This window comes from Taeniopygia guttata, chromosome 2 (assembly GCF_048771995.1).
Source record: "Taeniopygia guttata chromosome 2, bTaeGut7.mat, whole genome shotgun sequence".
NCBI lineage: Eukaryota > Metazoa > Chordata > Aves > Passeriformes > Estrildidae > Taeniopygia > Taeniopygia guttata.
Window position 1 is genome coordinate 13,306,705 of NC_133026.1, and position 20,895 is coordinate 13,327,599.

At 45.4% G+C, this 20,895-nt stretch overlaps 1 protein-coding gene across 1 annotated transcript; it reads left to right on the forward strand.

Annotated features, from left to right (window-relative positions):
• Positions 1-14,531: 14,531 nt before the first annotated feature.
• Positions 14,532-17,879, forward strand: FZD8 (frizzled class receptor 8). The gene has a single exon (XM_030264318.4). The coding sequence runs from the start codon at positions 15,219-15,221 to the stop codon at positions 17,238-17,240; it is 2,022 nt and encodes a 673-aa protein (XP_030120178.1). The 5' UTR covers positions 14,532-15,218; the 3' UTR covers positions 17,241-17,879.
• Positions 17,880-20,895: the final 3,016 nt, after the last annotated feature.

The window sequence follows — 20,895 nt, forward strand, 5'->3', positions numbered from 1 at the left end:
AGATGCACCAGTGACTCAGAACAAAACTCCCACTCTACCATAAATACATTTAATGTCCCACATGTAGGATCATTTAATCAGACTCAGTAAAAAGCAGTTGTTTGGGGGAAGTTACAGGTAGTTGCTTATGCACAGGTTCAGAAATTTCCTCTGTAAAGCTGCCAGCCTTTTTCCACACACAATTAACATGTTCCTGTGGAACCTGTAAGCCCAGGCTATAGATCAGTCCTACACAGATGAAAAGAAAAAAGTGGACATGCTTACACACCTGATGCAAGTCATGCAACCCAAACAGTACCCATAACATACTGTTTAAAAATTTTATTCAATTAAAGTTAATTAATATCATCCATAGTAGAATTATCATAAAAACATTCTTCATATTACATTTCGACAGGTTTAGAAAGGAGAAATAGGCATTGAGCCACAAGGAGAAATACAGATTATTACAGTATTACATAAACTCTGCGTAGACAGGAGAAACACCTTCTTTGAAAGCAGTGGGGTTTTTTACATAGCTAGATAAAATGTATTCCATGAATATTACTTACGAAAACTGAACACATGGGAACAACTCCAGTAACTACAGTCTTGGAGGGCTTTCTGTTACAAACAGAAGAATATGTTTGGATAGCATTTATAACACATACTCCCTGGCAAAAATTTACCCTTCCACTCAAAAACCTTGTATAAAGGTACTTCAATGTTACCACACAAAAAAATCAGAATAACTTCTGAGAGAGCAACAAAGGAAATTTGCATCTGACACTAATATCTTCATAGGATAAAGTATATTTTAATGAAGACATTGTCAGCAATACATTTGTTTATGCTTCTTTTTTCCCTTCACACTTGGATTTTATTTCATTTATGTCATGATCTACCTTGCAAGTTTAAGAAATGAATCATTTATTCATGACCTCTACTTTCTTTCAGAACCTCTCAGTTACACAGAAGACCAGGTTAAAGAAAAATCGAGTGGTTTATCTGATAACAGTTAGTGTCAAAACAAACAGTGTATGCTGAATTTCCTTTAGTTGAAGTCATAATGAAAAAAACTCAACCCAAAAACCAGATCTTGCTTTACCTTTTTCCAGAATAAACCCTCATAATTAAAGTTTCTACTTTTCCAAGTAGCTGACTATGTATTCCTGCACAGCGGGAGGTTTTCTTCACAGACATATTGACTTGGACAATAAACAAAGCAAAAATCCCTGACTGGAATTTACAGCTAAATTTAACCATGCATATTGTTAATAAAATTTGCATATATGTCTTTCAACATTAAGAAAAAATAAAAGTGGAAATTCAATGAATTTGGGCACTGCACTGCTTTGCAAGGAAAAAAATGAGATTTAATTGTAATTTCCGTATTTATTGAGGCTGTACGTCAAAAGAAATCTGTGCAAAAAAATCCTGGTGCTGCCTTGATGAGATTTGAAAGATGACAGCATATTAATAGTGAAGGAGTTTCTTCTTAGCAAAAATGGCTTAAACTGTACTTACAAAACACTGATGAAGGGCCACATAATTTTAGAAAATATTTTCAGCATCTCTTATTTCTCTGTCCTTCAACCACAAAACAAGTAAAAGCAGATACCATGTTTTGAAGTAATATCACCCACTTTTTCTCCTCAGTGTCAACTTTCCCCATGAAACATTAACAGATCAGTCACCATTGACTTCTTAAAATTAAAGTTGTTAAAGGAAACTTTAACTGATACTTTTTAATTTTTTTGTCACAATACTGCATCACCACTAGCCCTCCAAAGCCATGAATAATTAGTAGCAAACATTCACCTATTTTTAGGTTTTGTGTCTCTTTTCACAGCATCCTAGATATTTGGATGTTTTAAAAATTTAATTTAAAGGAATTAAGGTTTCTAGTCCCTTTAAAACTAAGTTGTTTTACCTGGATCTGCCTAGCCACAAAAAGGAGACAATGAAATGCAGTTCTGTCAGCATAAAACCTTGTAGATAAGCAAAAAAACTTTCCCACTAAAGAGAGAAGATCATACTCCTTTGAGGTACTTTTCCAGTACAAAAGCTGGATGTATTCCAGGGATTATGCTGTTGGTTGGGTGGTTTGGGTTTGTTTTGTTGGTTTTCTTTTTCTTTTTTTTTCTTTTTGTACTGAAACAGAGAATTTTTATCAGTAAAGCTCTCATTAAATTATGAAAAAATGTTCACATTACCATAACATGTACTTTATGGCTTTTAATACCTGCCCTTGCTCTGGGTTTCAAGGACACCTTTAACCTTTGCTAAAGCCTTCAGAGTTTGGCTACTCCTCAGCTGGAGGAGTGAGAGGGCTAAAGGGAGGAACTTGGTCATCACTTAAGGCATTACCTACAGTTGACTGTGCAAATAAGCGGCCCAGTCATTCTTTTCTCAGGTTTCAGGTGAAACAACCAACCATTAACACCCCGGTGAGATGCACAGATCAGCTCTCACCTCTAAAGCACTTCTAGCACACACTGCAGGCCTGGCAGGAGATCTCTGAATCCTGCTCCTGAATTTTTCCTTCTATTTTTCAATTTTTTTTTTTCCTGAATTTTTCCTTGTACAGCTACAACGTTTTTCTTTTCTAACCAGCAAGCCGTGCTGTGAGAGAAGTGCACAAGAAGCACCTCTAGCACTCAGCCTGTGGCTACAAACAGCTTCACATCACCCCAAGGTCTCATTGAGGTTCCAAAAAAGTATGGCACCCTCCAGAGCACCTCTTGTGAGATCCACGTGTTGCAACATCATTTCAGATTTTTTTTGCAAAATGCTGCGTTCAGATACGGTAGCACAGAGAAAGCTGATGAAGTGCAGGAGTAATTTTATTCTGCAAATGCACAATCAAAACTAGGTAAATAACCTCAGTGACACAGAGGAAGTCTGTGCATTCTGCATTCTGGTCCAACCCTAGGAAACCAAAAAACTGCAGGAAGAGATGACTTTCAGTGAGGTTACCCACGAGAAGCTGAGAGCTCACCAGGATGTGTTCATGACATTGAGGTCGGCAGAAGTCAAGGATCACAATTCTCCAAATACAAATTGCTGAGCAGGAACCCAAGGCAGCAGTTAAACATTGCAGAATCAGGCACTGAAATTAATGAGTTAAAGATTAATTCACTCCCAGACTGTGTGTACATGGTCACCTCATGGGGCCATCACCAGGAAGACAAGAGATCTTCTTAGAAGAACTGGCTCTACCAGAGGCTAATTAACAGATATGCTGACTGTAAATAAAAGCAGGAGGTGGTAAACAGAAAAGAATAGAAAGTTTGATGGGGCTCCCAACAGATGCTGTGTGTCAATAAACGTCAGCTGAAACTTAGATTCTGCTTTTGTGCTCTCTTAAGGAAATCATTATAATCACATTATTCTGTAACACAGTCTAGCCTAATCTCCATGCCTCATACTAGAGAGGATATTTTTGATCAACTAGACATTTGTTAATTACAAAACCAAGCACCTTGAAGATATTTTGCTTTACATACAGAATGAAGCAGCTTATTTAAATGTGAAAATTATTACATTCACATTTACTATCTGTAAAACTAACAATACCCATAAAGCTAACAACTATTTCTTATATCCCAAACTAAATTAGTGGCTCTTGTAAAAATACTGTTTGCTTCAAAAATGCCAGTTAGATAGCACAAACTTTCTACAAAACAGACAAGAGATTGATATATACAATTACAATTAGGCTTTTTAAGCACAGAAACACTTTTTCAGTTTATCCTCATCATTTCCTAAATCTGTAGATGTATGCCTTAACTCTGGGTTTTGACATTAGATCCTTTATATATATTTTACCACAGCATTTGCCTTCACTGTTTCACAAATTTTCTGCCAATAAAGGATTCTCCATAAGGAAAACAGTTTTAATAGCACTGAACATTTAAAAGATGGTGATATTCATTGTCCATTCTCTGCCCCACATCCCCAAAAGCTAACTCCCACTAAAAACCAGATTTTTTGTTTCCTAATCCCCTCTCCCATTTAACCACCTGATTTGACAAACCTTTTCTCAAGAAAACAGACGTTTTAAAGTAACCAACATCACTGACAGGAGGACAGGCTATTTTGCATGAGAAATTATACAGGATGTAATCTTCGCTTTTCCTTGAAGTTAAAGTAATTACTACTTAGTACTGAAATGAAAGAAATTTAATCGTTTCAGTCCAATTACTTGTGAACACATGTTTATTTTGCACCCAATTACTCCCCTCAATTCTTCCAGTTTCAAGAGTGGACAGATTTTGCAACTCTATTCACTTCTCAGTTCTTGACATTTTCATAAAAATTCTGATTAAGCCATACAAATTATGGAGAGAAGTTGCACTATTCTGCCATTCTTGACACACTATAGAGACAGGATTACAATATCTTCTTTCACTTCACAGAATTTCTAAATTAATTTTAATAGAATTTACATATTTTTACTGATTTTCTGGGAAAGCAAGAACATTTTTTCCTACTTTTTCCAACTCATGAATTCTAATGTACTAAAATTTCTTCCTTGTACAATGCTTATTTGAAGTAATGCTAATTAACTGTGGAGCCCTATGTTTCAGAAAGTATTTAGATTCCACACATGAGCAGCTGGTACCATATGAGCTCACTCTTATGCTTCAATATTGTGCTTTCCTTTCTCTGTTGTCCTTCCTGCCACACTTTGGGTTGATGAATCTATTTCTCAACAATGCCCAAACTCTTTCTTTCTTTTAAATGTTGTCTGGCTATTATATTTTCTTGCAAATATTTATTTTAAATAGTTCTAAAATAATAAAAGGGAACTTCTAGTACTAACAATGTACTATAATAAAACCGTGCTGACAGAAATCTGAATAAAAAGTGTCTCCCATGTCAGGAAAAGAAATAAAAGAGACTCCACCTATTTTTGTCAATATAACACCAGGTAAATTTAAGCACACAGGAGTAAACTAAATATATCTATTTTTGGGAAATCATAAAAATTCTGAAGAGTTTGTTAAAAATATAGGGAAAAAAACCCTGCTAGTTTACTAGGAATATGCTCCTTTACAGATTTGACCATTAATGCCTGTGAAGACTTAAACAGCATAGTATTATTTAGCAGTCATGAACTAAGTTAAACTACCATGAAAACAAAGTTAAGAATATCTGGAAAGATATTTCTGTAAAGCTGTTACAATACAAAATAAGCCATAAAGAATAAAAATCAACTTTTGCTTAAGAAGCGCCACATGTTGCCAGTTGGTGGTAGCTTCTGGCTACAAACTGCATTCTGACACTGAACAGAAACATAACACTGACAGAACATAACACATACTGAAACTAATGCAGATCCTACTAATAGTTTTCCTTCCTGATTTTTAATATTTGTTTTGTTTTCTCTTCTTGTGATAATACAACGTCCAGTGAATTTTGTAGGAGTCACACTAACGTTCTACCCACCAACTTTGGAAGAACACACAAAAAGATTCACAGCTGTATTTAAGACATAGTTGTTGCAAATTTTTACTTCTACAAAAAGCAACAAAGAAGATATGGAAGCTGCAAAACCTACTTAAAAAAATAAATCAACAGACTCCAGAATCACAATCTATTCAGACAAAATTATCTATTCCTCGCTCATATACTTAGTGATTCACTTGCACTTTTCTCAGTGAAAAAAAATATTAATTTTTGATAAATTTTGCTGAATTCCAGATGGGTAAAGCCTGCACTTACTCATTTGTAAGTGTACTTTTCCTCATCCAAGGATGGCTATGACAATTCAGATCAAACGTCCATTTAGGTCAGTACTGTGCTTCCAAAAGCAGTCCATAAGTCAGACTGAAGAGAAGAGAGCATGAGCAAAGAAATCAAATATAGTATTTTCCCAGAATAACTCTCTAGCACTTCAACTATATTCCACTCAAGAATTCCTGAGATTGATGTGATTTATCTATTTGTCTTGCCTAATGGACCTTCTCTTTCGCTTATCCAATTATCCCTTAAACTTACATAAATTTTTGTATCCACAATGTGCCAAAGCAAGGCTACCCTGGGCAAAGAACTAGGAACTGCATTGTAGTGATACTGTCTTGTTTTTTTAAAAAATTTAAAAAGCAAGACTGATGCACCCCTTGAAAGCAACTGAGTTTGCACATACCTGAATGAGTTGAGTCCAGTGGGAATTAGCATTCTGAATACAGTAAAATGCTGCAATAGCAAGAGATATAACAAGTTTGAATATAGCTTGAAAAGCAGGCAGATGCCCTGAGTGAAAAAACAGACACCCTAACAAAAGCAGCCAAAAAACTCTGTAAGCCTCCCTCAGTCCAACAACCAAATTCTGATCCAAGGAGGTTAAATATAGGGCTGCTTGAAATTTTTCCACTGCATCTATTTTTGATGGGAAATGAGGCTTTCAGCTAAACACTTTCTGGTTGGATTGTTAGGGGTTTTTGGCATGCCTAAATATGTGCTTTTGCAAGTATACTTTTCTTACCAAAAACCCAAACTTATCAACAAAAATATTTTGATTGAAAACATAGTATGTTATTAAGAAATGGTAGTGTAGCATTTCATTGTATCTCTAGCTTACCTGCTTTATGTGGCAGATCTCTACCAAGCAGACTCACCATTTAAATGAGAATTCTGAGGATGGATCACTTTGAGGGATTCCCCACAAACAACACCCCCTTCAATGAGGAAAGATCATGGCAAAATGTCAAAGTTGGAAGGCAGCTTCAGCCTTGCAGAGCAAGCAGGCATCCAGGTTGTGATGACAGAGGAATACAGTAACATTTTTCAAATCCAGAAGTTTTAGTTTTCAGACAAATTCTTCCAAAGTCTTTGAATTCTGTTAAAGCTTGTTGTGTTTCCTGGAAAATTAAGACAAAAAAAAGAAACAGAGAAAGCTCTTTTTTTTTTTTATCCAAAATTCATGCAGGAAATTTCATGGGTCAAGAAAGGTCTTTCTTTCTCATTAACCTGCAGATTTAAGCATATCACCTGGACCCATCCACCCACAAATCAGAAAACAAATTAAACAGCAGTAAAATGTTTCAAGTTTTCCATCACAGTTCTGCTAGCAGGACTGTTCAAAAGCCAAGGAGCCAAACCAAAATAAAAACAGAGTTGAATGGATGTGATAACTTCATGTGACCCCTAACTTATAAAAGACCAACCAGCCTACCTTACAAAAGCAAAGGATGAAGATAAGATTCATACAATGGCAACACTTACTAAATAAGAAATCTATAATACAAAAATATGTATAGCAAAATTAGCAAAGTGGCAAGAAAATAAGATACTCCAGTTATTATTCCCTTTCAGGGTTCTCTTTTCAGTAAAGTAAACCAGAAGGAATAAATCCAATAAAACTAATACAATAAAAAGTATCAGCTATCCCAACATGGCTATTACCATCCCTTTTCTTGGAACCCCACAATCCCCTGGAAGAACTGAAAGTTTTTCATCCAAAACCAGGCCAAGACAGAGAAACACTCAACTAATACTACCAGGAAAAATGTTACAAGTAAATTTCTAGTATTTCTCTCCCCTGTGGCTGTTTCCTGACATACAATTGCATATCCTTACCCCAATTACAAAATAAATGTATAAAGAAAATAAATAAAAGATAATAAATCAATCAAGACTGCACCTTTTGTAACACTGTTGTGAACCTACAAAAGAACTGCAGAAAATCTCATGCTAGTGGGGTACTTCTTTCTTTCCCCTCACCATACACAGAGAGAGAGGACTATTCCTGCCATCATTATGCCAACTAAGAATTAAGAAAATGCAAAGGAACTGGCAAAGAAATATCTTTATTTTAGAACTCAGTGAGTAAAATGAAAGGAAGGTTACTTTGCTATTACAGTGAAATTCCTTTCAACACCTTGCTTTTCAATCACACCATTCTTTTACTGAAATAAAAATAGAGAAAGGCTTTTAGCCGTTTCTTCTGAGACCAGGCACCTGAGCACTCCCTATAAGCAGCTCCAAACACTGCCTAATGCTGATTCCCTACAAAGTGTTAACATCTTTGACTGTCTAATGTTATAAAGTGAAAAGTACTAACACAATTTGTCATTCTCAAGGCAAATTTACTCATCAAAATTAGTACAAGCCCAATCTTGCTCCCCTTATTCATATTTGGAATAACCAACCACTGTTGTGCCAGCAAAATTAGTACAGTGAAGAATTAGTCAGGGACTAAATGTAGGAATAAAAAAAATGTTCAACATAAATGAAATACAAAGAATAAATGTTCAAAATCAGTGATGAAAGATACATCTGTTATTTCAATTTTATTTCCTGGACAATATTTTCAGTAAGAATTTTCAGTGTGATTTTATCATTTGATATTTTAAAAATTACTACTGGGCATCCATCAAAAATTGGGATTGGAAACAGTGAAACTGAAAAAAATGTTTACTTCAAACATATGCAAAACATTATTGCCTTAACTTACAGTTTCACTGACCTCCAAGGTGCAAAAATTAGCATCAGAACTGATGATCAGCTTCATATTGTTCAAGGATTTAATGAGATGTTTCTCTTTAAATCAGTTATACGAAGTTTTGCTTTCTTATATCTGGGTTTTAGCCTTATCCATGTCTTTCAAATAAAGTGTCATTTTTTCATCAGTTCACTTCCCACTCATAAGCACATTACTTCTTTATTTTCTCATTTAATTTACAGCATGTGAGAGGGTAATGTCTCACATGCTGTAAAGGCAAGCTGATGTCTCCATGGAGCTTATGCAGAAGTTCTTAGCTCTAAGTGGACTACACTGCTTAATTTGTCTCTGCATCAACCTTCTTCCACCAGGCTGGACAAGCTGGCACAGAGCTGCACACGGGCTGGGCTGGATTTCTTCCCTGTCCCACCACAGATGTGTGACTGCGGCAACTGAGCCATCACAACTCTGACTTACCTACGTGAGAGACAACCCTGCACTCCCCACCTCTGTTGTGGCTCTTCCTTTCACCCTGTCAGTACCAATACTCAGAGTTGGTAAGAGTTAAATGTGCTATTCACCCATCTGCTGTCACCCAAACATGAACTAAGTAAAAAAGTCAAGGAGGTCAAGGTAAAGTCCACTTAATTCCTCCAAAGCTATGGCATCAAAGTTCAGATACCTGCAGGTTATCTGGACTTTCTTAAGGCCAGGTGGGAGCTGGAATTTGGAAGCTGCCCATCCCAGATGGCCACATCCCAGACAGGTAAGGCAGGGGGCAATGCAAGAGCAGTGGATATTTACCAGAAGTTTTGCAAGGGTTTATACTCAAATTGTTAAAACTGAGGTCTCCAAAACTAAAGAATGACCAAATGGACTTCCCAGCCCATGGTGAATCTGCCATTCAAGCAGATATATGATATATTAATTACATTTTGATGGATCATGGAGACTGAATCACAAACATGACTGCAGGAGTCACTGGTGTGCCAGAGGCCTGGACATGCTTTCACTTTGAGAAGAGAGTGGTGCATGTTTATACTCAGACTGGTGCATGTTTATGTTCTCATACACACCCCCAGAGACCAGACCTCTCCCTGTTAACCTGAATCCACATAACCTTCCTGAGATGCAGGAGTGCATTTACATACTCATGTTCTAGCAGTAGCCTAAAAGTAAATTCATGGTTACCTGGGTAATCAGAGGAAGACAACACTACTCACTCTGTCCATACATACCTTACATACATTAGGGTTAGCAATTCAACTGCATGAAGTTTGTGCTGTTCTCCAAATACAGCGACAATGGATCAACAGACTGTTTAATTCAGTGCAATTTGTCTTCACAAGTCACACGTGTGACTTGTGAAGACATTTATCATGTGTGAAACACCACACCATGAGGTATTACAGTCTGTAGCACAGGTGGATTATAAATGCAGCTTGCTAACTACTGGTGGGAAAAGAAAAATATAATATTTTGGAAAAAAATCCTCAAGAACACCTATTTTTCTTCACAATCTTTATAATCTGTATTTTCTTGCATTCCTTCCTCCTGTATTGCTTCACTAATGAGATTTGAAGCAATTACACAGAGAGCCAATACTTTGCAGCCCAATCACCAACTGCAGTGTGGGAGAACAGGGCTAAAGCCCTTCAATACGAGCTCATCTCATACTGCCCTCAAGCTAAACTGCTGTTCCCAGAATGAGTCCTTACACTCATTCTGCAGCTCATACTCCTTCTCTAGTGAAGCCCATGCACTCAAAGCAACCTCAAGAAATCTCACCATGGTCTGTTCCCATATTCAGCAGAAAATCCTCCAGCCACATTCAGGGCCACAACTTGCATCTTCACTGTCAGAGCAGTACTCAGACCACAGCACTGATCAATCCCTCTGTGATCATCCTTTATGACAAACTAACAGCAGAGTACTCTTCCAGAAGTTTCTCCTCCTCTGTCACCTGCTCACTGCACTCCAGGAGTAGCTATTGCAGCACATTGTATTCAGCCTATTTTCTTGTTTCCTGAAGTCTCTCTCGTATCTCACTGAACAACAGTAGCACCACCATGGTACTGTGCCCATCCCCGAGCAGATCTGACATGCCTGAAAAAAATGTAAGCAGAACATTGTTCTTGCCTACAAAAAGTTCTCATGAATCACAATAAAGTACACTGACTCAGAAGATGTATGAATGCCATTTATTTATTTATTTTTGCAAAAGGAAAAATATCAAACCGTAAGACAGAGATGCACTCCGTATTCTCCTATCCCTATTTCTCTTCAAGTTTCACAGCACTGGATTTCTGCCCGTAATTTGTGCTTTTTGGACTTGCAGAAGTACAAACCAGGCAATTCCTCCCCATACTTGGATGTGCCATCATGTTGCTCAGTTCTGGACCACATATGGCACGTGAGAGAAAAGGATAGACTGGGAAAAAAAACAGTCTCCCTTAACTTTAATTGGAACTTTTTAGGGGAAATCTGAACATCGTTAGATGCAACAACTCTATGTCACTGTGTTTACTAAATGGCCTGTAAAAATATTCTTTCTTCCTGCTCCTATTTATCCTGTCCTCAAAAAGTTCCAAAGTTTCCAGTTTCATGGTGTTGTTCAATGTATTGTCCATGCAAAATCCCCTATGTCTCGCAGCTAACCAGCATTTGCTTAGACAGTCTCTGCACAAACTCTGTGGCCTGTGATAGGAAGGAGATCAGCCTAGCCAGCCCTTCTGGGTTTAATCCATGAAATTACTGCCTTCAGTCAAGGCTTCATTCTAACAAGATTATTTGAACAATTTCCATGGACCAAGTTCTTCTTTTCAAACACATTTATAAAAGCACCATTCAGTGACCTATCCAATGCAGACAATGCCACACTAAAATTTACTGGAGAACATTCAGTGGGAATGAAAATGCAATTTTTCTTTTAAATCTTATAAACTAAACATCTCTGTTTTTATATAAACAAAATGGCATGTTAAATCCAAGACTTCATGTGGCATTTTTACTTCCATGTTAAAAAAAAAAAAAAAAAAAAAAAAAAGGCAAATTTACCTATTTTGAACTAAAATGCCCTGTAGTTACCATTACCTGGTTTGGTGGGATCCATATAATCCCAAATGCAAAGCCTCAGATGCACAGAAAAATTAGGCTTATGTTAGAGGGGCCAGTGCCAAACCTAATTGTTTGACTAAAAGAGGCGTGAGTATTTGTGGCAACAAAGATCTGTAGTGACAAAGACTAGACACAAAGTGACTAGATTTGACAACAAGTCAAAGCTGTAACTTTGTAAAAAGTTATAATATCTGTAAAAATCTCGCCAGCTTTATATTTCTGCAGGATTTGATGACTGGACATCTGCTTTGAAATCCCGGGGGGAAAAAGTGCTCTAAATTATTCTGCATTGCTATAGCAAAGTTCAGCTTTTCAGAAAAAGCAGCTGCTGAATTTTCTGGAATAAACACACAAACCATTTTAAAGACTTGACCCTTGATTCCTTCATCACAGGACTTCTAGGGACTTCAGGGAAGTCTCCAAGTATGAGGAACACACAATAGGCTCTGATTCCACAGTGTTGAGCTAACCAGGCTGCTTTTCAGTCACATAAAGCAAAGCAGCCTCCTCACAGCTGTGCTGTTTTATATACCTGAAAGACAATTTAAAAATTATCATGGTCTTACTAGGGAATTTGGATATGCAGTCATTACTAAATTGCCATAAAGTTCCATATTACCAATTCTGTCATTACTGAACAGCTTCAAGACACACAGTATCTTTGTGCTGCATCTCTTCTTCTTGCTGTAAGAAAACAAGAGCATATGAATGACAGCAAAAATGAAGCCAAATGTACTGTTGAGTAACTTGGTATTCTCTTATTTCTAGGAGAGTTACAGTGTAATTCTAAACTGCAGCATTCAGCATGTCTCCTGAGCTTCCTCGCTGAAATATAGCAATGGAAATTTTACAGCATCTGTGTTGCTTTTGGAAGCCATCACCCCACATCTGCTGTCTCTGTAGTGTAAAGTTTAAGTTCAGCATAAAAAGGTACTTTGTAACAGGCAAGAGGAATCCCGACAGAGCGGTAATTTACAGACTCGCCCGGCTCCCCCGACTAGACTCACTCAATTTTACATTCTGTAGAGATTTTTAAATAAGGTGCGCTTCAAGCAGCCACCAGCAAAAAAAAAAAAGTCACTTCTTAAAATGGAGCATCGCATCCAGGACTAGAGACTTTTGAAACCTCTATCCATGACTGAGTCCTGTGCCGGAGGTTTTCTTCACCGGGCATTGTTCGATCTCGCAACACTTTTCACAATGGCGTTAACTAAATTAGCGCTAAAATAACCACCTGCTACTTCTGGAAAAGTTCTGATCGCGGTCAGACACAGCACCGCGCGTGTAATAGCGGCACCATTCCACAGTCCGAGCACCGGAGGAGCGCGGCCACGGCCCCCGGAGCTTCCCGGTCCCGGGAGACCTGGGCCGGGCGCCGGGGTCGGGAGCGGCGCTCGGTCAATTGCAAATCACTTGTGATTACACAGCGGGCGGGTTTATCGCCCCATCATCGCCCATTTCCTCCTAACGGGGTAATCCCGCGTTCGCTCACACGGCGACAGCGCCGGCGACAGCAGCCTGTTGGCTCAGCCAGCAACCCGGGGATTGTTCCTTGTTTGGCCTCACGCGTTCCATTTCCTCCTCGGGCGCCCCGCACCGCCCCCCGGGGCGGGCTCGCTCCCCCCGGCCCCGCTTCTCTCCGTGTGCCTCCCCGCGAATCACACGATTCCCGCCGCCGGCGGACGGGCCCCGCCGCGTTCCCGCGGTTCCAGTCATTAGTGCCGCAGCGGGAGCGCCGCGCGAGCGCCAGGCGCAGCAATTAACAAACAAACGCCCCGGCCCGGCAGCGCCACAGCCCCCCGGGACGGCCCCGCCGCGCCCGCAGCCCGCGCCCGCCGCTCCCCTTAAGGTGGTCTGGCTACGGCGGGGCCGCCGGAATTCCCGCCCGCCCCCTCCCCGCCGCGGGCGGAGGAAACCGGCGACTCCTCTCGCGGCCGCCCCGCGGTCTCCCGGAGTGGAGGTGGGGGCTCCACAGCGCGGGGCGGCGGCGGCCGAGCGGGCGAGCAGCCGCCGATGGCTCCTCTGCCGGTCCGGGCGGGACACGCCGCGCTGGGCGCCTGCCGGCGGCTGCTCGGCGAGTCACCGCCGCGGCGCCGGGCTGGCGCGGGCGCTCGGGAGCCAGGACCGGCCTCCGGCGCTGCCCCGGGGCTGTGGGTCAGTGGCCGACAGCGGCTGCGGTGCGGGCCCACGTCCCGCGGGTAGAGTGCGCCCAGCGCCGGCCGCCGAGCTACGGCCGTGTCGCGCCCGGCTAGGAACCGAGTGTCCACCTGCCGGGGCGCGGAGCTGCTCCCCGCCGTCCCCCCGAGAGCTCCCGCCGCCGGCCGGGGTGCACACGCGGCACCGCCTCAGCACAGCGACGTGACCCGCGGCTGTCCGCGCCTCGGGGTCCCCGTGTCACCCGTCACCCGCCGCGACCCCGAGCCCGGGCGGAGCATCCAGCGCTGCGCTTGCACCGCGCGTGGCTCGGAGCTCCGCGCCAGGCCCGCGGGCAGCCGGGGCGGCGGTGCCGGGTGCCGGCTGCAGTGCTGCCGGGACCCCCGGCTTTGCCGCGCTCCCACCCCCGTCACCAACACGTGCAAGGGGATGGGGCAGCGCGCACACCGGTACGGGCGGCGAATCCCGCGGGCAGCAACGGGGTGATAAGAAACCCCTTCCGAGACCGCCCCATGCGCTACTTTAACTGCGGCTGCGGTGACTGCGACTTGGCCGGGAGCCCTTGCAGGGGGACAGAGGTCTCCTGCGCAGCCCGGGCCGGTGCGTGGCTGCCGCGTACCGCGGTGCAGAGCCACACATCTCTGCACGGGCAGGGGCCGAACAAACACCGCCACATCCCCGCAGCGCTGCGACCCAGCAGCACCCACCACCGCCACATTCCAGCACCGGCTCCACCTTAAGGAGCCCCGGGGCCCGCCCCCCGCGTCCCGCCCGAGCGCGGCTGATAGGCGGACGATGCGGCGGGGGCGGAGCCTGGCGGCACTCGCTATAAATATTCATGAGAGCGCGGCGGCCGGAGCGCCGCTGCCGGGGCCGGAGAGCGAGAAGTTAGCGGAGGCGCTGCCGCGCTCGACCCGCGGCTCAGGTGGCGCGATCGCGGCCGGGGCTCCCGGCAGCAGGAGAGGGACCCAGCGCGGGGCGAGCACCGGCCGGCTGGCGGTCACCCGCGGGGCCGTGCGCTCGGGCGGGCGGCAGAAGGAGCCGCTCCGGCCTCCCCAGCTCCGGCCCCGCCGCTGCCCGCCCGCTCGGGGCGGTGAAAGCCCGGCACCGCCTGGTCTCCGGGACGCCTCAGCCTGCTTCACCGCGCCGCCCGGGGGCTGCCGGCGAAACTTCTCTGCCGCCGCCGCCCCGTGCCCGGCCGGCGCTGGAGCAGCGGCGAGTGGAGCTGCGCCTTCCCCTGCGAAACCGACCCCACGGGGAGCGATGCGACGGCGGCTGAGGGGCCTCCCGTGAGCCGACCCCCATCTCCGAGTGGGGGCTCCCCCTCACCGGGTGCCCGCGGACGACGGAGTCCGGCGGGGGCTGCGAGACCTCTCACCTGCGACCGGCACGGAGGGGGCCGCCCTCCGCCCCCCCGGGGGTAGCCGGGGCGGGGGGGTGCTGTGGCGCCGCGCTCCCCGCGGCTGCTGAGCGGGACGGGAGAGGAGCCGGGGCCGCCGCCCGCGCGCCGCCGAGCATGGAGTGGAGTTACCTGTTGGAAATCACCTCGCTGCTCGCCGCCCTGTCCCTGCTGCAGCGCGCCGGCTGCGCCGCCGCCTCGGCTGCCGCCGCCGCGTCCTCCTCCTCCTCCTCCTCCTCGGCAAAGGAGCTGTCGTGCCAGGAGATCACCGTGCCCCTCTGCAAGGGCATCGGCTACAACTACACCTACATGCCCAACCAGTTCAACCACGACACGCAGGACGAGGCCGGCCTGGAGGTGCACCAGTTCTGGCCGCTGGTGGAGATCCAGTGCTCCAGCGACCTGCGCTTCTTCCTCTGCAGCATGTACACCCCCATCTGCCTGGAGGACTACAAGAAGCCGCTGCCGCCCTGCCGCAGCGTCTGCGAGCGGGCCAAGGCCGGCTGCGCCCCGCTCATGCGCCAGTACGGCTTCGCCTGGCCCGACAGGATGCGCTGCGACCGCCTCCCCGAGCAGGGCAGCCCGGACACGCTCTGTATGGACTACAACCGCACGGACCTCACCACGGCCGCGCCGCCGCCCGCCAAGCCCCCGCTCCGCGGCTCCAAGCCCGGCACCCCCGCCAAGGCGCCCCCCGCCGCCGCCGCCCCGCCGGCCGAGGCTCCGCGCAAGCCGCGGCCGCCGCCGCCCTGCGAACCGGGCTGCCAGTGCCGGGCGCCCATGGTGTCGGTGTCCAGCGAGCGGCACCCGCTCTACAACCGCGTCAAGACGGGGCAGATCGCCAACTGCGCCCTGCCCTGCCACAACCCCTACTTCAGCCCCGACGAGCGCGCCTTCACCGCCTTCTGGATCGGGCTCTGGTCCGTGCTCTGCTTCCTCTCCACCTTCGCCACCGTCTCCACCTTCCTCATCGACATGGAGCGCTTCAAGTATCCCGAGCGCCCCATCATCTTCCTGGCCGCCTGCTACCTCTTCGTGTCGCTGGGCTACCTGGTGCGGCTGGTGGCGGGGCACGAGAAGGTGGCGTGCAGCGGCGGGGCGGGCGCGGGCGGCGCGGGGGCCGGGGCGGCGGGGGCCGGCGGCGGCGCGGCCGCGGGGGCGGCGGCGGCGGGCGGGCGCAGCGCGGCGGGCGGCGCGGCCGAGCTGCAGCCGGAGCTGGCGGTGGCCGAGCACGTGCGGTACGAGAGCACCGGCCCGGCGCTGTGCACCGTGGTCTTCCTGCTCGTCTACTTCTTCGGCATGGCGAGCTCCATCTGGTGGGTCATCCTCTCCCTCACCTGGTTCCTGGCGGCGGGCATGAAGTGGGGCAACGAGGCCATCGCGGGCTACGCGCAGTATTTCCACCTGGCCGCCTGGCTGCTCCCCAGCGTCAAGTCCATCGCTGTGCTGGCGCTCAGTTCTGTGGACGGGGACCCCGTGGCCGGCATCTGCTACGTGGGCAACCAGAGCCTGGAGAACTTACGGGGCTTTGTGCTGGCACCTCTGCTCATCTACTTGGCCATCGGCTCCATGTTCCTGCTCGCTGGCTTCGTCTCGCTCTTCCGTATCCGCAGCGTCATCAAGCAGCAGGGTGGCCCCACCAAGACCCACAAGCTGGAGAAGCTGATGATACGCCTGGGACTCTTCACCGTGCTCTACACAGTGCCAGCTGCCAGCGTGGTTGCCTGCCTCTTCTACGAGCAGCACAACCGGCCCCGCTGGGAGGCCACGCACAACTGCCCCTGCCTGCGTGACCAGCAGCCTGACCAGGCCCGCCGCCCTGACTATGCCGTCTTCATGCTCAAGTACTTCATGTGCCTGGTGGTGGGCATCACTTCTGGGGTCTGGGTCTGGTCTGGCAAGACCCTGGAGTCCTGGAGGGCCCTCTGCACCCGCTGCTGCTGGGCCAGCAAAGGTGCTGCCGTGGCTGGGAGCACAGGGGCAGGAGCAGGTGGACAGGCAGTCATCACCACGGCAGGAGGACTTGGGGCCGGAGGTGGTGGATCACTCTACAGCGATGTCAGCACCGGCCTGACGTGGAGATCAGGCACCGCCAGCTCTGTCTCCTATCCCAAGCAGATGCCCCTGTCTCAAGTGTGAGGAGGGGGAAAGAGGCCAAAGGTTAGGGATTGAGGGACACTGGCCAGCCTAAAATGCCTCCTCACTGTTTGGTGCCATTAATGAACCCCTAATGGTCCTTATTAGCCACAGCTTGTATAGAACAATGCAGCTGGCAGAGGCCCCAGGCTCCAGCCCCCTCCTCCTTCCCCTCCATTCATATGCAGGGAGCATGTACTTCAAGGAGCCAGCTTATTATTTTGCTGGCAGAGGAGGGTAGAGGCTCACCCGTGTCTTGCAGAGGGCAAGGCACAGCAGCTTCTGAATCACTCTGGACTAACAGCAGCTCTTTACTCATGGGAGGGAGGGTCTTCCTCCCCCCGTCCTGAGGTGGGAGTCTGCTGGGGACTGCAGGTTTTTGGGATGTGGATGACCAGGCAAATGCCTTACAACATTGACTGAATCAAAAAATGTCTTAATTATACACCCCAGCTAAATACGGGTTTCCTACATTAAAGGATGTATTTATATAATTATTTGTTACCTTGTACAGATGTGTAAAATATGTATATATCCAAAGCTATACAGTCTGTAAATTTTTTTGTAAAAATTTAGAGGCTACCCCTGTAAGAGCAAATATGAGTATTCTATTTTGTCAATAAAATGACTTTTGATAAATGACTTTTTCAAGCTTTTCCGCTCCTCCTGCCCTGGTTATTCCAGCTGCTGTATTTTTAGGTAGTTCCATAAACTGAACTACATTCATGCTCCAGTCATTACCTGTTAAAGAAGTGAGATAAGTAGACACAAGAAAACAAGTCATTCAACAAGTTGTTCTGATAAAGTGTTTGCCAAAACTGGGAGGTGCTTTACCATATTTCTTACCTTTTTTTGAAAGATGATGGTGTCTTTGAGCCTTTACAAAAGACACTCCCATGGCATGTTAAGTATCCTTTTAGAAGGAGTGTTATTTTAGGAATGTGCACACCTGCCTCTCATATCTGTTGTCTACACTTCTGGAAGCACCTGCCTTTCCTGGGATGCATACTGAAGTGTAAAAGCTGAATGTTTTAAATTCGTAGCTCACGTACTATGGTGGAGCAGTGAGTTGAGATTTGTTAGATCAATCTCTTCTTAACAGATTAAACTAACATCTTAACTTTTGTATATCAAATATGGTCCTTTTTCAAGAGAAAAGGTATTGTTCTACTGTCAGGAGTAAGCTAATTTATTTGAGCAGAAGGCTGTTGAATTAACAGAAGAATGCTTTGGCAATTGTTGAACTTTTTACCTGTCTGCCCAGTGGCTCAGAACATCATTCCTTTAAGAGGAGCTAAATGAATAGGGTTAATCTGTAGGGAACTTGGTTTCTTTTGAGTTTGGGAAAACTTTGATCTTTTCTCTTCACCAAACGTGATGTATAGTCTGAAGTTTCTTTCCCTGCTGCCTGGTTCCTCTTGTTGCAGACCAATTGGCCACCATGGAGCCTTAAAGTTCTTCAATTAAAGGGACATGGGACTTTTTTTTTTTTTTATTTTAAGAGGAAGACTTGTAACAGTTAGTGAACACCAGAGGGAAAAGGGAGAACAGCCTTTTAAACAGCTTTTCCCTGCATTGTTAGCCAGACTGCAGGCAGCAAGGCATGGCTTGGAGCATTATAGAAAAGAGCTATGAATGCCCTACAGGTGGTCTGCTCACATAATCTCCCCAATTTAAAACATTTTCCTTTACAGGACAATTGCATTACAAAACTCCCTTCTCTTTTGGTCCTAATTGAACCAAAGAACAACTACAAGATTTTCGTTAAAACTGAGTGTCCAGAACAAAAATTAAAATCTATTAACTAACATTCTAATCTGTTTTCTAAATGAGAGCACTCAGAAAACCAGGAGTAAAAACTGCATTAGACATTATTCCAGATATTTTTGCATCTTCTGCTTATATTCTGTCAAATTAGCAATCATTTAAAAGCAATTGGTTAGGTTGTGTGCTAGCAGTGAAAAGATAGCCCCAGGTCCCTTATTAACCTGCCAATCATGATAAGAGATGGGCAGCTACCCTACTAATGACACAGATATCAGTCATGATTTGTGGGAAAAACCTTGTTTCATTGAGCACTGACTTGATTATTGGTGTCCCTTTCAAAGATCTCCTGACTTAATAGATCCCACGTCTACAAAGTTGCCAGGAACATGAAAAGGAGTAATTTAAAATGCTCCTAACCCTTTGATGAGAAAAATAATTTTAACTTCTTAAATGCAAAGGAAATTCCACTGGGATTTACACATGGTACCTATTTATACCCCAACTGACCAGCATCTGAATATTGGCACAGCTGTAAGTTGAAAAGGCCATACTATTTTTCTATACTGCTGGAAACATTTTTTCACGTTTGTTATTAAATCAATGTGGCATTTTTCTCAGCTGTCAGGTCTTCCTGATGAGGAAGACTGACATAGCTCAATCAATTCTGCAGATAAAAATCTGAGTTCCTTCCCCTCCACCAGGTTCTAGCAAGGAAGACAGAGGCGAGGTAGTCACAAGTCTTTTCTGAGAATTTGTTTAGATATATCTCTTGCAGGCTGCTGGTGCAGGTTGCTAGCACTGAGATAAAAGCATTTCTAGTAAAAGAAAGAAGTAGCCCTTTGGCTTAACCTCCTCCAAAATGAGCCAAAAGGTGCTACAGGTGAACTAAAAAAAAAAAGAGTCTCAGAGCTAGCCAGGTAAACAAGATGCCTGCTTTGGAAGTGACTGAGTAATAATGTAAAGGTTAAACTAATGAAAATGAGGCAAAATTAAAATCACTAGAAACACAAACCTGAGGAAATGGAGCTAAAGAAGCTAACTTAGAAGTGCAGATTTTTCTGAATCAGCATAAAATTTGTAGATAGGGAAAAACAATCAGAAACACCAACAGCAAGGCATTTAGGTACATGAAAAATAAAAATTCACAGCTACAAGGAACTTCATATTATTAGGACACTCTTTATCAAACTTTAAGGTTAAATTTGCTATGAAGATCCAAAAAGTATTGGTGAGGTGATAGAAATGACATGTTAATTTTCAGGATCTGACGACAAACTGCCTTCTCCATAAATTTGCCAGAGAGCTACTGAACACAGCCCAAGGAGACTCGTGGCCCAAGCCCTGGCCTGCAGACCAGGAGTGTCATCAGCATCCCTGCTGGCATAGGCTCATCCGTGGGCAGGGGCAGCACCCACACACACTGGCTCCAGAGAGCTGAGGGAAAGTTCTACTGTCACTGATGTGGCCCACAACACAACTTGTATGGCAGCATTTTGGGGGCTGGATAAAGGCAACTGAGAGCCTCCCGCAGAAAGGCCAAACTGCTCTGTTCAGGCAAGTGACCAAATTAGCAGAAAAACATGGTTTGGGATTGTTTTCTTCTCTAATAAGCAAGATACCTTTGGAGAGCTCTCTTCTTTTTTTTTTTTTTTTCTCCTTTTTTTTTTTTTTTCCAGGACCTCTCCTTAATTTACATGCTCCTGCTTCAGAAAGGAAAACTTAGAGATCTTTCTTGTCCTGCTGCAAAAGCTGAAAAACCCTACAGCCTCCCAGAGAGCTGGCCTAGCTTTTGGTGGGCTTCTTAAAAGGAGGCACAGCAGTGTAGGTGTGCTGCAAAGCCTCAGCAGGGATATGGTACATCCCCTGGGCCCTGCTGCTCAGCCCCTGGGAG